Raw genomic sequence first — 15219 nt, forward strand, 5'->3', positions numbered from 1 at the left:
CAGGCGCCAGCTACTCAATGACTTCAGTCATTTTGCCAGAAGAATGCGCCTTAAGTACATATTTCACGGTCACGACAAAGAACCTCATCCTTTCCACGTCAAGTCAGACTGGGACCCACCAGTCCAGCCCTCAGTTGCTCTAGAAACCTTTCTAGAAGAAGTCAAATTTGACCTTGCTAATATCACATTGAACAGGCCGAAAGACAACCTGCCACAGGGAGAGCGACATGCTCTCAAAGAACTATCGCGTGACAAGAACATTGTACTAAAGAAAGCCGATAAGGGCACCACAACCGTCGTAATGAACAGAACAGATAAACTTAACGAGGGTCAAGTCCAACTTGATGATATACATAACTACCGACCCCTAGACAAACCTATGGTTGACACCACGGCCAAAAAAGTTCATCGATTGATTCGATCACTACTACAAGAAGGCCACATAGAGAGGGTCCACAATAGGGTTCTCAATTCCCGCTTTCCCGCCCATTTTTTCCTGTTCATCCCGCCATCCCGCCCTTTTTTGTCTGGAAATCCCAATCCCGCCCACTTTTTAACGACGTTTCCGCGTTAATTAATAATTTTTTAAATTAATAATTAATTTACTTATTAACACAAACTTCTTAAAAATGAAAATCGTAGAAAAGATTACAAAAGAATTCAATGGGTAGCAGTTTCTTTCAGTAAACGGCTTACTGTTTTGTTTTCTTTTGTCCACGTATCAGAGAAAGGAAAAGGTTGTTCATTCCGATATTTAAGAGATGGCCCGTAAATACACTTGACAGTTTCTTTCAAAGCTTTCAGCGTCTTCACTTTCCTTGAGATCTGGGCTCAGAACATTTCTTTCCAAAAGAAGGCATTCCTGCTCGCACATCCTTTTCGTAAAATATGGCGACACAATTCGTAATTCTCATACTTCGTACGGTAAACCACTATCACCGCCATCCGGTGTGGTCATCCTGGCCAAAACAAACCAAGCGCTCTGGAAAAGGTCGAAAGACTAGAAAAACTAGAAAGGATCGGGGGGCCAAGATTACAGACACAAGCGTCGAAAATGTCGGAAATGGACAGATGTCATTGATGTCAGAGGTCAACACAAATGATCGCAATCAGTACAAATAGGACTCAAAGACCTCATACAGTCTCATGGTACTAATGTAGTCAAGCGATAATGGATATGTTTGACAGAACCTGACAGGGTACAGAGCTGTTGCTATTCATTACTTGAAACCTGGCACAGCTATACGTACGTTTCTGCCAGCTTGTGGTTTTTGTGTTGGTCAATAACAATTTATGAGGTCATGTAAGAATTGAAATCCCGTATCCCGCTCTGTTCCCCTTACGAATCCCGCATCACAACCCTATAAAAACACGAAATCCCGCTCCCGCTCGTAATTGTAATTCCCGCTTCCCGTCCCTGTTTTCAGCTCAAATCCCAAATATCACGGCGAAAAAAAGCCAAACCCCGCATCCCGCCAAACCTATTGGGGACCCTCCATAGACGAAATGACGGCTAAATGGCTCTCCCTTACGCGCGACCCTCCGCGAATACCAGTGTTTTACACACTTACAAATATTTACAAACCGACACCTGTTGGTAGACCAATTATATCAGGGTGTGACGGCCCTACAGAAAGGATCTCAGCTTTTGTTGACCACCTTATTCAGCCAATAGCACAAAAGCAAGCCTCGTATCTTAAAGATACAACAGACTTTCTTAACTTCATCGAGAAGACTAAACTGCCTAAAAACACCATTCTTGTCTCTATGGACGTCACCAGTCTCTACACGAACATACCACAGGAGGAGGGTATTACCACTGTATGCGAAGCATATGAAGAATTTTACCAGGAGAACCCTCCAATTCCTAGCAGGTATTTAAGAGAAATGCTAAATCTGATTCTACAAGAAAACTCGTTCCAATTCAGTGGAAAAGATTACCTCCAAACTCATGGAACAGCCATGGAACGAAAATGGCCGTAGCTTTTGCTAACATATTTATGGCCAAATAGAAAAAGAAATACTCAGACAAAGTTACACAAAACCCATTTTTGGAAAAGATACATCGATGACGTCATATCTATGTGGAACACAAGTAGGGACAAAATAGAAGACTTCCTTCTAAAGGCAAACAGTTTTCACCCAACGATCAAATTCACGGCTGAAATCTCAGAAACTGAAACTACATTCTTGGACACGAAAGTGTACAAAGGTTACAGATTCAATAAGGAATCTATTCTTGACGTGCGAACTCATTTCAAACCTACAGAGACCTTTCAATACACGAATTTCTATTCGTGTCACCCACCAGGCGTCATGAAAGGCTTTATCAAAGGAGAAGCGTTGAGGCTTCTGAAAACAAATTCCTCTCAACTAAATTTTGAGGAAAACATGAGTAATTTCAAAACACGCCTGCAGAATAGAGGTTACCCAGCTAGAATTGTAGAAAAACACCTTTCAGAGATTAAATTCTCTGATAGAAAAATGTCACTAGCACAGAAAGACAAAACCGCACAAAAGAAAATACTGCCCTTTGTTACGCAATACCACCCGGCGTTGCCTAACCTAAAAGACACACTTCTGGGGAAATGGCACCTTATAGATAATCACCCGCTACTGAGAGAAATCTTTAAGGAGCCCCCATCATCTCGTATCACAAGGGAAAGTCCCTAAAAGACATCCTAGTTAAAGCTAAACTATGAAGGCTTTATAACTTATTCATCCGCGAACGGCAGGAGTCGTGCAGGCTTGTCAACACTTTTATCACTCTGAGGAATTACTGCAGCTGATCATTAGCACGCAGAAGTGTGCACTTACGGTTGGCGGATAACAGACGGCTTCTCACAAGAACAGTTCTGCAAATCCTTTTAAGATTTAAAAACACTCGTAAAAGTAGTAAATAGAATGTTTGCATTATTACTGTAATGATCCAATTTAGTGCCCGGAGCACTAATTTACTTACTCAAAAGAGCACGCGTGTCAAACCATGTAGCCTGGGTGAAACCCATAGTAGTAAGATCTAATAAGGGGACCGACTAATACAAAATATATAACTGGGTAGACTAAAATATCTGCACTAAAATATGATTAATACAAAATGCAATCTAAAATGTTTTAAAGATAAAGCTAAACGTTATAGGTAATGTATCGATAGCTGATCTATTGTAAAAAATCTTCGCTGATAAGATTTAAGCGTATCATGTTGAGCAGAGGATACAACCCTTGCAGCCGGCTTCTATTAACTCAGTTAGATCTTTGCCACGAATGCGCCTTTTAAGTGTTTTGGCTGATCTGTCATCCTAGACAGTTTTCCCCAATATCGCAGTGAGTGCCTACCGTACGTTACAGAGTTATGCCTAGAAGAGGAGAAATCAGATCGCCTCATATTGTACCTGGAGTTATGTTCAAAGACCTCAGTGCTCTAATCGAGGATGCGTGCTCAAACTGCCTTATATGCCCTTCTTAATTCTTGAACTACTCACTTAAATATCAATTTTTATTTCTCTCTTGTATTATACTGTATTTGTAATTTTAGAAACAGTTTTTATATTATTTATAATTATTTATTCTTACTTATTCCTAGTGTACCCAATTAATTTTAATTCGTATTCTTAACTGTACATTTTAAATCTCAATACATTGTAACGTAGTAGTGTCCCCAATTAGCTTCTGTAAGCTAAATACCTACCCTGACACTTAAATAAAGTTATTATTATTTATTTTATTTTTCAGTTACGTTTTTTCAACATGAACATCAGAATGTGAAAAAACAGTTTAATTAATTAACAGTAAGAGATACTATGGCTCAAGAGCTGTTGTAACGGCATTAAGCTGTTAGAAATATGGTCATTATTGCGTTCACATGAGGAAGAAGCTAAGAAGACTATCTCTCGTTTCATCGTAAAATGCCGAACTACAGAAACAATGCTTTATTTACTCTTGACACTTAATACACATTTGCGAAAAAAATATTACACTTCTGCAATTATTGAAACTATTTCAATTGTAATCTTTCTTCGAGTTATAGGTTTTGGAAACGGTGAGCGCAGTGTTCAAAGCTTAATGAAGATTTTCTGTCCCGATAATCTCGTGAAAAAAGCAACAGAAGTAAGGTATTTGGTTTAAATAAGGTTTTCTCGCTCGATGCAATAGTCCCGGCACCTCTTGTTACGATTCCTGGCGGGCAAGAAATGAAAAAAGCCGACATTCACAACACGACCTGATATCTTGCTCAAAATCTTCCCATTCCTCGACGTTGACATCAATTCCAAGAAGTTGGCTAAGTGCATCATCTCGTACAAACTCTCCAGTGCGACGAAGAAACGTGAACCTTAAAACACGTTGTGCGCATTGCCCTATGGGACCATAGCAGTGATGGTCAACGTCACCGCATATAACCTCGTTGATAAATGGCGGGAAAACTGATGTTGGAAGCTTAGTAGTCGCAGCGCATTCAGTGCACAAGCGCACCAGAGAGGTGTCCTCCACCACAGAGCCTCGTCTCCAGCATCCACGTTCAACTGAACCTGGGCTTAAAGACACCATCCTCTTTTCGCTCCATTGGCTACTGGTTTTAACGTGTTTGATCTGATCCATCAAGTGGTATGAGCTATTTGCACTCAACTCGACATTCGTCTGGCTCTTAGGAGGCTGATCATGTTTGGCTGGCGGGAAGATGGAGGATTTGCGAGATAAAGATTGCTCGTCTCCAGAAAGGTCGGAAAATTTGAACGCGTCTTTCCTCTTTGTTGCCATATAACGCGGATTGAAACCGCCAATGTTTTTGAGCTTGCTTAATAACTCGGCTTCTTTCAGACGCACACATAATGAACGAACTCCAGGAAAGATGTTATTAGAAGGAAAGCGAGGAAGGTTGTACACAACACGACCGCATTCTTTCTCATTAATTATTGAGTGCGAGGGTCTAGACCATGTTTTTCTTGATCGGAGTGGCAAATGTTTCGCTTTTCGTCCTAACGAAGATGAGAGAGCGGCAAAAAGAACCATGAACAGATTTAGTAGCAGCATCTGAAAAACAACGGGGAATAAGACAGACGTTATCAGACAAAATAAAAAGGAAAGAAAGTACGTTGTTAGAATCGCAGGGACGATACAAGAATGCATGTATTACAAGTAGCATGGACGTGCGAAAGGAATTTGTTTGCTGAATTTCGGTATTGGACAATTTCTCAAACGCTATTTTAGTAATTTGAATAAATCTTGAATATTCAGCATGCTTTTCTTTAGCTGAGAGGTTCGTGTAAAACCTCCTCCATGTTTTTCGACCATTTTCGGGTTTCTGGTCCTTTTTGGAGACAAGCTAACCAGCGCCACTCGTTTTTGACTCGTTGTCTTGCCCCCCTGATAATGAAACTCCCAGCTACGCAGTCTCTAAGAGGCATTGCGGTATTTGCCTAACATTTTTTTGGTAATGTAGTACCTTTCACCATCAAAAATGTTCCCCTCCTGAAACCTGCAGCGAACACAAAAACAAATCCAAAACAAATCGATCAAACTCTTAAACAGTCGCATGCTTAGTTTTGGAACCTAAAACACCCAGAAAAGATCAAATGATAATAAACAAATAAAATAATAGGAACTTGCACATCCCACGGAGAGGCTCTGCGTCGCTGTTTCCAGATCGAATTGGAATTTAGAAGAGTTAGTTTCTGTGGATGGAGGAAAACCGGAGAACCCGGAGAAAAAACCCTCGGAGCAAGGCGACAATCAACAACAAACTCAACCCACTTATGATGCCGCGTCCAGGATTCGAACCCGCGCCACATAATCAATAACAAAGAGCGCCATTATAAAACAGAGTGTAATTCCTGTCATTGCTTGGAATCTCTGTATGACCAAAAATATCCTTACAATTAAGCTACCAAAAAGTGGGATCGTATAATCTGAAAAACTGCTATAAATGATTGTTTTGTTATGACAGCGTTCCTCTGAGCCAATAAAAGAAACATGGCAACAAAGTTATGTATCTATCAAGCTCAATTAGTCTTACAGGAAATATGGACCTAAAGGCTTTTGTTAGAGTAAAGAACATTTTAAAATGCTCAACTAGTCTATTTTAATGATTTTAGTCAACGTTTTACAGTCTTAATCTTCTCTTTCAAGGGCCAATACCTATGTCAAACTGTTGGCAACAAATAGTATACCTATTAATAAGCTTGCTTCTATTATGGTTCAGTCACTAACTCCTTATGCTGGGGATTGAACCTATTACCTTTAGGGTTAACTCCATCAGTTCTGTTCTGCTCTACGTAGCTGGTGTTATGTCCTCACTTTTTCAGTCTGCAAATAAAGCAGAATGCGTTAAGAGGAACTGTCGTGGATGGATTATCATAAATCTGGCTTAATTTTTTTCAACATCTTCATTTTAAAGTCTTCCTGATCTTCCTTTTGTTTCCTAGGTGGCGTCCCTTGTTTTTTTTTCTTCCTTGATACCATCGAATGTAAGATATTTATTCCATGGAGGTTCCGGATTCCACTCTAGATTCTGATGTCACCTGGATACACTCCGGTTTATTTCGATTTCCAGATCTCTTTTGTCTGCTTTCAAAATCTTTTAGTGTGATTTTCAATGACACGTAAATTCAAACTTCAAACCTCAAACAACGCTTTTATTTAGCGCTGCCGTCAATTATAATTTATTACAATTATGGAAAATGAGGGTTCGCCATAGGAATGTTTCGTGCCTTTTTGCGTCTTTCATGTTCTTCTGGCAATCTTATAGAAGCAAAAAAACAAGTTGGACGCTCATTTGGCAAACAGGTACCACGGGTACGTCTTTTCCGTTATAAGAACCTCCAGATTGGAATCTAAACATCTTATGTTTTCAAAATATTGCCATTTTTTTTCGATGCTCCCATCTTTATAAAGAAATCGCTTACCTTCTTAAGTGTAAACGCTTTGCTCGTTGTAATTGATCCTTAGGCTTGTTCGGAACAAAAATACAACTTGATCAAAATCGTCGAGTATAGTAACAGTTCTTTGGGACAGCTCCGACAGATAAAGAAGTCCTTCAACTCGACGAAGTGTCATCTGGTTCTTAAGGGCTAAGCAAAACTTGCCACAAGTTATTAATGTTTAAGTTACGAATTCATAAATATATCATTAATTAACGCATTAGAACCACAAGGTATCTTTATAACGGTGACCAAAATTATTCACGTGAACTGCATGGTCGACGCAGTTAGAACTTGACTCCTCGTTTGACCAAGATCTGCAATCCTTTTGTATTGTCGTCAACATATCCTTTTTACTCTGCAATAGTTCCACAAGTTAATAAGATTGGGCGAGCAATTAGCTGGTTCTTCAGCGCTAAGATAGACTGGCCACAAGTTGAGTGACGTGTAGTCCGTCACGAACTCATCAATCTAATCATAGATTAATGCATTAGGACAACCGTGACAAGGCTAAGATTGTTTACAAGAATTCGTTTTCTTCCTCGGCCGAGATCGACAATATCCATGCTGCGATAGAGATTGTCCTTTTCACCCCGAAAGATTTATTCAAGACTCGACAAATGGTTAGTTTGGTTTCTTAGGGCTAGGATGGACAGTGATTTTGTACATTGACGTCACAAATTAAATACTAAAAGCAAACTCTTAAGTTCAAAACTAACAGCGATTTTAGATCAAACGCTAACTTTACAATTCCAATTTCAAGCCAAGCAAACGTTACTCATGTCACAAAAGACAAAAATATTGCACTAATATTTTCTGAAGGGAGTAATTTTAGCAGCAACTGCTCCTTGAACGAAATGACTTGAATTGACGTCATTTGGCATTATCAGACAGGGGTTAGGGTTTAGGGTTTTAGGGTTAGAGTTAGGGTTAGGGTTTTAGGGTTTAGGGTAATAGGGGTAATAGATGTTTTGCTTTTCTTCAGAAGGCGGCATACAGAAACCTGAACAGACCACGAAGCTTATAAGGAAGCTTAAAACCGCGCGGTGAAATTTAAAAGTAAATTACCTCGAATCGATAGAAAACAGTTCTATGAAGCAGCACTAGCCAAATAGCAGCAACACAATAACTATATTTACTGGCAAAAACTGAAGAAGTAACTGCTCGCACTTTCCCTTTGTGTCATGCTAATCGAGGGAAAAGTTAAAAATCCAGTCTTCTCACCTTAAAGTAATTTCAATGCAGCGATGTCTAGTCTCTTCTATAGCCTAGTCACCGCAGTCTAGTCTCCGCATGCAATGCAATGGCTGCATCAGACATACTCACCTTTGAAGGTGAACATCACCTGGTACTAGTTGATTATCACTCCAAGCAATACATTGAGCTAACCAAACTAAAAGACCTCGCAAACCAGGAAACCATTGAAGCCCTAAAGGAGCATTTTTGTCGGCATGGCATTCCGGCAATTGATTGGTCACTGGTTGGGGTGTCAAGTAGAGAATTTGAGTACTTTGCTAAAGGCTACAAATGTGAACATCTCCTCGTGAGTCAAAAGCACTCCCTTGCAAATGGAGAGTTTGAAGCAACAGTAAAAACTGCAAAATCACTGTGGAGGAAAAGCAAAGACAAGAACAAAGCACTACTAGAGTACAGAGCCACCCCAATTCCAGGGATCAACTTACCTCCATCGCAGCTTTCTATGAGATGCAGGTTAAGATTAACAGTAGCATGGCCTACCGGAGCCGAAAGCTTGCAATGTCAGAGATAGAAGGGAGAATGAAATATGGCAAAAAAAAAAAAGCAAAAGTGTCATTAAAGATGTGTACATTATTCATCGTGGTGTAAGATAGGATAGATGAATTTTCACTCGTTTGTCTCACGAAGGAGTCACTTTAAGATGTAGATCGCGACGTTTCGACTGCTATTACCATGTCCACCGATGCACCAAAGAGCTACCTAAATTCCGACCAGGTCATCATGTAAGAGTAAAAACCGAGCTGGGATCAAAGGAGTAGAAAGCAGCGACAGTATTGCATCAATATGCCTTTCCCAGGTCATATGTATTAAATATAGGGGGCCGAAGAATCAGACGAAATAAAGTGGCCCTGAGCACCGACTCCTCAAAGTCCCATTTAAAGGAACACACACGCAGTGTCCAGCACAGGACTACCACCCAGATCTTACAGCTGCTCAGGAAAGCCCAACTCAAGGTCTGCATGTACCACCTTCATCTGACATAACTGAGGCCAAGGACTCCACCTCGTACACAACTCGGAGTGGCAGACAAGTCACGAAACCAGTCAGACTAGACTTAAAATCAAGGTGCCATGGATCTGGACACTCGTTGGACATTGTTTAAATATCAACAGTTGCTGAACGTTGTTTAATTAGGTACCGTCGTTGATCCTTTTTGTTTTAATGTATTTCTATTTGTTTTCCTGTTATTGTTAACGAAAAGGGGGATGTTATGTATGGCAATACCGCTGGCCATGATACATGGTTGTTCAGTTTTGTTAACTAGTCACATTAAACCACAAAGTCTGAGTTTTGATCAAACATGGCGTTCGTGTCGTGAATATGTGACACATGATTAGACACCAGTGAACAACAAACACACCCGAACATAAATATATCTCGTAGCCTGCCCAACTTCAAGTTCTTTTTCTTCTCGGGTTTCCATACCGAGTTGTTGATCTATGACGTTTCATTTGCCTTTGTCATTCCACAACCGTCGTCTTGCTCGTTTTGCGCTCGTTATATACCATATGTAGAAGCCGACAAAGATGTCAAATACAGGACACGTTATGGGCGTGCAATCAGACGTCCCAAGAGACTGTAGAACATTTAAATTATATGCGAGTGGGTGTGGGCGTGAGTTTTGTTACGTGTGTGTTTTTCTGTTGCTTGAAGAGTCGGATAACAAGTCTTGATGTAATACTACCGGATTAAATTGCTATGTCGAATTCTGCGAGTGTTCGTCGTTTTACTGGGCGCGTACACCATATAAGGGAGGAAACAAAAACGTATGCCCAGCGGATGTGCATACGTTTTTGTTAAACTCGGGTAGTGTTTTACAAACATTACAAGACATTACAAAAGCCGTGAATTAATACGATGTTTCTTACTGCACCTTTCAATAACATGCGGACTCTAAAATTCAAAGCTCAACCGACAAATGCGTTTTTCGCTACCGTCGATCAAATGTTCGACGGCTCCTCCCAACTTCCGACTACTGCCGAACACTGCTTCGTTGTCTGAACTAGGGGTGGCGAATGGTAAAATCTGAGACTTGCCGAGACGCCGAGACCGTTGTTTAAAAATTCGAGACCGAGACTTAAACGATTTCGGAAAATCCAAGCCCGAGACCTTAATTATGCAAAACGCCAAGCCCGAGACGTGAGATTCGTGCGCTCTTGGTCGCTTGAAACTGGATCTCATTTAGGGAAGTGGTCGAAACTATTATACAATCAATAACTTGTAGTTTATTTGAACTACCAAAATAGCAGTCACAGATAACTTTTTAGTTATGCTTTAACATTTCGACCTTTTTACGGTCTATCACGACCCGACTTTCAGCTGCTTTCGAGGTCACGTGCTGTCATCAACTTCCGATCAGCTAGCTTCATACATCTCATAGCTTCTCATCGACGATCATCCGTTAGTCTCTCGAGCTTACTACGCGATCTAACTTCAGCCGCTAAATATTGTTTGACCTTCCGTGCTGGTTGATATAACGCGTTATGGACGAGGAGAGGGTGGAGGACAAGAAATGGCGAAAACGCAAATGTAAGTAAATTGTTAACTTTGTAATTATTCATACATGATTATTCATTATTATTCTCGTGTCTCCAGACATTGCCTATAAAAGATGTATCTTGAATAGCTCTTGCTATCCGCCCGTAAGCATCGATTTAAGGAGGTCTACATATGCATTTGCTTGTGTCTTTGTAAGGCTTTTACCCTAAAACTGTATTGGCTTGTATTTTAACCGCGCAATGAAAGACTAATGAAGCATCATAGTGACCGGCTGTCATGGCGTGAACAAATTCGCCGGCAAATTATTTTCTCGCATAGGCCACCTGTGTGAGTAACCTAGTAAAACGATAATTTCGACCGCGAAATGGATAAAAACCTAGGCTCGAAATTTTCGAGCCTAGACAGTCACTCGATACTGGGACAAGTTTGACCAGTTGGTGCAAGATTGGAGACCATACCAACCCTGTGATGCAGCAAAAATGCACATATACTCTCCAGTGGGGGGGCCACTCTCCAGATTCAGAGGACTGTTTGTTGTTTCACTATGAGTTCACTGGCATGGTTAAGTTTGATCAAGTTGTAAGTAAGCTAAGAGCTGAGGGCTCTATCAGTTATGTTGATGATCTGGAAATTGATGAAGCTATTTACCATCAGTGTGTGATGAAATTGAGCCAAATTCCTAGGAAAGAACCCTCCACAGAAACGGCAGTCACAGACAAAAATAGTGCCAGTACTTCCGGAGGGCGATCACTTCCACACAGATATTGCCAGCAAAATGTGGTATAAAAGTAAATTCTTCACGTGTCAAGTGGCTTAACATGCAAGGACGAGGAGTTCGACGCATGTTAACCCTTTGAACCCCAGTTACGCATATACGCGTAATTGATGGTCATTTTCTTTGTACCACTCGTGACGTCATCAATTTCAATGTCATTAGATATTCTTGATAGGCAGATAGTAGAACTAGGCTAGGCCTGTCCGTACAGTTGTCAGGTTTAGATATCGACGACATTCCGACGTCGCGAATCGAAAAACAACTTTATCAGGTTTGGTGCTAAAAGGGTGGTAAAATGGTCCACTATGCCTATGATTGATCAAGGTCCATTTCTAGGCTTCGCCCGTAATTAACATCCAACTTTCCACGGCAGCCAGAGAGAACATGCAACGCAAAAGGTAGCCAGACTAAAAGGGCGAGAAAAAACAAAGGAAAGGGGTAACAAACAATTTGCTCAATTTTGCACGTAATCCTCGAAAAATCTCTCCCTTTGGTAAAAAAAGCTATCTTAGCAAAACTTAAGCTTATTTAGCGTCATGGCAGCCAAAAAACCTGACTAAACGGTAAAAAATGGTATTTTTGGCGAAAGTTTGGTACTCAAAGGGTTAACCCTTACTGAGCATTTTTTAAAGTTCCCTGACAGTTGGCAGATACCCATTTATATTCCTGGGTAGACAAAGGCACTGTGAAAGGGGCGACCTGCACCGTTTACAAGGTTCTTTATAATTGGCCAAACGAAACAATAAAAAATTAACAATAGGTTAACAACACAAACAATAACCCTAGCCCAAAGAAGCTCAAAGAACAAAAGAGGCGCAGATTAACAAGAACGAATCAAAATAGAGGTTCTAAAGAGGTGCAGGTCAACTGCTGTGAAAGTAAAGTGTTTAGCTTGCTCTAGAAGGCGACGCAGCGCACGACTCACGAATGTGAAATAACTTACCACAGAGGACGAGGAGAACAAAACGTTGGATTACCAAACACATGGTAAGAACACTACATAATGTAAATAAAGCAAAATTAAAGTAAGCATGCAGTTAGTCGTTTTCTTTTTCTGAGGTTATATCTACATTTGTATTTTCTACGACCTCTAGCAGTTCTCCAGTTGACGTAGTGCCCCTTTATTGCAAAGACCATTACAGTAAAATATTGTGTTTGTTTTGCGAAACGGTATTCTAGAATAGCTTAGAATACACCGTCTAAGACAGCCGGTATATTCCAGACTACAATCGCACGTCCTTAGGCTAACTACTTATAAAATCTAAATCGAGTTACTTGAATTCTTTGACTTAACCGACTAAAAATACAGTCCACCGACCATGTTTTCGTGCGATTTCGGCATCAAAGCGTGCGCATGGTTATTGTCAGCGGAAACCTGATCAAATGAGCATGCGCCCGGGCTGAGTGAATATAATAGGAGAAGCAGAAGTTCCGTGTTTGCTACCGTTTGCGTAAACGCTATGCAGCAACACTGACTTCTGCTCGCTCAACGCGATAACTTTTGCCGGAGAACCTCTGCTAAAAAGGCAAATCCGAGGCTCCGAGACCTTGCGAAAAAAAATTGAGACTCCGAGACCGAAAGAAACACATGAAAAACGAGACTTCGTGACTCGTAACAAAAGCTTCCGAGATTCCGAGATCGGATCAAGAATTTCCGAGATCCACGATTTTCTGGGTACCATTCGCCACCCCTTGAACTGTGCTCGACGATTTGATTACCTCGCGCTTGGCAGCAGTCGGAAGCTGGGAGGAGCCGCCGAACATTTGTTTGACGGTAGCGAAAAACGCATTTGTCGGTTAAGCTGTGAATTTTAGAGTCCGCATGTTATTGAAAGGCGCAGTAAGTCCCAATTCGTTTGTTTTGCCGGTATTAATATCATGTTGTTATTCTTGGATCGGAGCCTAAATAGAGTTATCCCGGGTTGGCGAGTTGACCTTAGCAAAGCGTTTACAAGGCAGGTAGGGTTACCCTGGCGCTAGGGTTACTCTAGTCTGACTGGGCAGAATAATACAAAGGTTTTTTTCTAAGCTGTTTGGAGCTCTGTTCCCAAGATTCTGGTCACAAGGGCTACTCTTTTTCTCTCTTACTAATTTCGACTCCTATTTTTTCAACTTTCCCTAGCCCCACTATCTACCCCTATGGGCCACCCTGCATAAATAAAGTTTTACCTACCTACCTACCTACCTACCCTGGACCTCCGAGGACAGGCAAACGGTGAAACGTCCTAGCACATTTGTCACATTTGTCTCAGACGCCACTAAGTTCTGGAGGTAACTGTTCCTTGAAGACGTCGAACAACAAATATTGGTTCGACGTCATTACGGACTCTCGGCACTCCCTCTTACGAATTCTCCACCCCAGAGCGCCCTCCACATATCGTGAGGAGCCTTGAAACAAGGAAGCGTTTCGTACCGGGATCCCAGTGGCCCTGGGGACAAGTAACCCTTCTCGGAAAAGCCAGAAGTTCGCTGATAACCTTCGAGTTCTCAGGCAAAGAAAAAGGAAGAAGTGTTACCAATGGCTCTGAAAAGGTATTTAAACAGACTGAAACCGTAATTCAGGTTTATAACCTTTCTTTCCTTTTGCTGATTGAGTTAGTTATGCGACTGCACTGCATTTTTTCTGACTTTTCCACCTAATTGCGAAATGACACTATAAGTTTTGTTGGTAATATCTGCTGTAGGCCCGTTGGAAAACTTTCAAAGATCACGTTCAGACGTGCACTAGTCGATTCTCGTCGTTTCAAGAATCACCTAAAGCTAAACCTAAACCGTCAAACGCCACACTGCAACCTAGACGAAACTTGTAAACTTTTCCAACCTCTTCTGTGTACGTTTAAGGGCTTCTTTCGACAATACAGTAGTTTTACTTTATAAACACGGAAGGATGAAGATAATGACGCTTGTGCGGCCCTCTGGGTAAGTGGATACCGTGCCGTAAGCAATTTTTGTTCTTCGGTTCTCGTAAATTTTCGCGTACTAGAAATAATGACGAAATACGTGATTTCTGCATCCAGTAGCAATGAAGGAACCCTGATGAAAAAAAACTTTATTCAGTTCAGTTAAAGTACTAAAAAACAGAAGAAGTAAGATATACTGATATAGGAAGCGTCGTGTTAACTGGCCGAATTTTCCACATGGTTTCCCTAATGTAAATACACTCTTCGTTTAAAATGACAGCAAATATGATCACTTAGCATACCTCAGAGGATCACGTCAGTAACGGAAGATTTTTGTTAAGCTGTAACTGGACAGATATTTTGCTTAAAGACGTAGCTGAGAACCCAAGTTTGACACCGGTGAACAACAAATACACCCGAACATAAATACCTCTCGTCGCCTGCCCAAATTCAAGTTCTTTTTCTTCTCAGGTTTCCATGCCAAGTTGTTGATCTATGATCTAAACTTAACGAGGGTCAAGTCCAACTTGATGATATACATAACTACCGACCCCTAGACAAACCTATGGTTGACACCACGGCCAAAAAAGTTCATCGATTGATTTTATCACTACTACAAGAAGGCCACATAGAGAGGGTCCACAATAGGGTTCTCAATTCCCGCTTTCCCGCCCATTTTTTCCTGTTCATCCCGCCATCCCGCCCTTTTTTGTCTGGAAATCCCAATCCCGCCCACTTTTTAACGACGTTTCTGCGTTAATTAATAATTTTTTAAATTAATAATTAATTTACTTATTAACACAAACTTCTTAAAAATGAAAATCGTAGAAAAGATTACAAAAGAATTCAATGGGTAGCAGTTTCTTTCAGTAAA

General features: G+C 40.9%; 2 protein-coding genes and 1 pseudogene across 2 annotated transcripts; 2 read left to right on the forward strand and 1 right to left on the reverse strand.

Moving 5' to 3' along the window:
• Nucleotides 1-769: 769 nt before the first annotated feature.
• On the forward strand, nucleotides 770-2757 carry LOC149115561 (uncharacterized; annotated as a pseudogene).
• Nucleotides 2758-3475: 718 nt separating this feature from the next.
• Nucleotides 3476-7049, reverse strand: LOC110051128 (uncharacterized). The gene is made up of 3 exons (XM_020757115.2): nucleotides 6900-7049; nucleotides 6233-6300; nucleotides 3476-5028 (listed from the first exon to the last, which is right to left on the reverse strand). The coding sequence occupies exons 2-3, from the start codon at nucleotides 6248-6250 to the stop codon at nucleotides 4168-4170; spliced, it is 879 nt and encodes a 292-aa protein (XP_020612774.2). The 5' UTR covers nucleotides 6251-6300; nucleotides 6900-7049; the 3' UTR covers nucleotides 3476-4167.
• Nucleotides 7050-8217: 1168 nt separating this feature from the next.
• On the forward strand, nucleotides 8218-8682 carry LOC149115562 (uncharacterized). The gene has a single exon (XM_089285701.1). It carries the CDS (start codon nucleotides 8218-8220, stop codon nucleotides 8680-8682), a length of 465 nt encoding a protein of 154 aa, XP_089141827.1.
• Nucleotides 8683-15219: the final 6537 nt, after the last annotated feature.

Source organism: Orbicella faveolata, unplaced genomic scaffold, assembly GCF_042242905.1.
Source record: "Orbicella faveolata isolate gen_17 unplaced genomic scaffold, um_ofav_v1 contig_13, whole genome shotgun sequence".
Lineage (NCBI taxonomy): Eukaryota > Metazoa > Cnidaria > Anthozoa > Scleractinia > Merulinidae > Orbicella > Orbicella faveolata.

Coding starts and splice junctions, on each gene's coding strand:
- LOC149115562 (XM_089285701.1), top strand. CDS start 8,218: ATGGCTGCATCAGACATACTCACCTTTGAAGGTGAACATCACCTGGTA.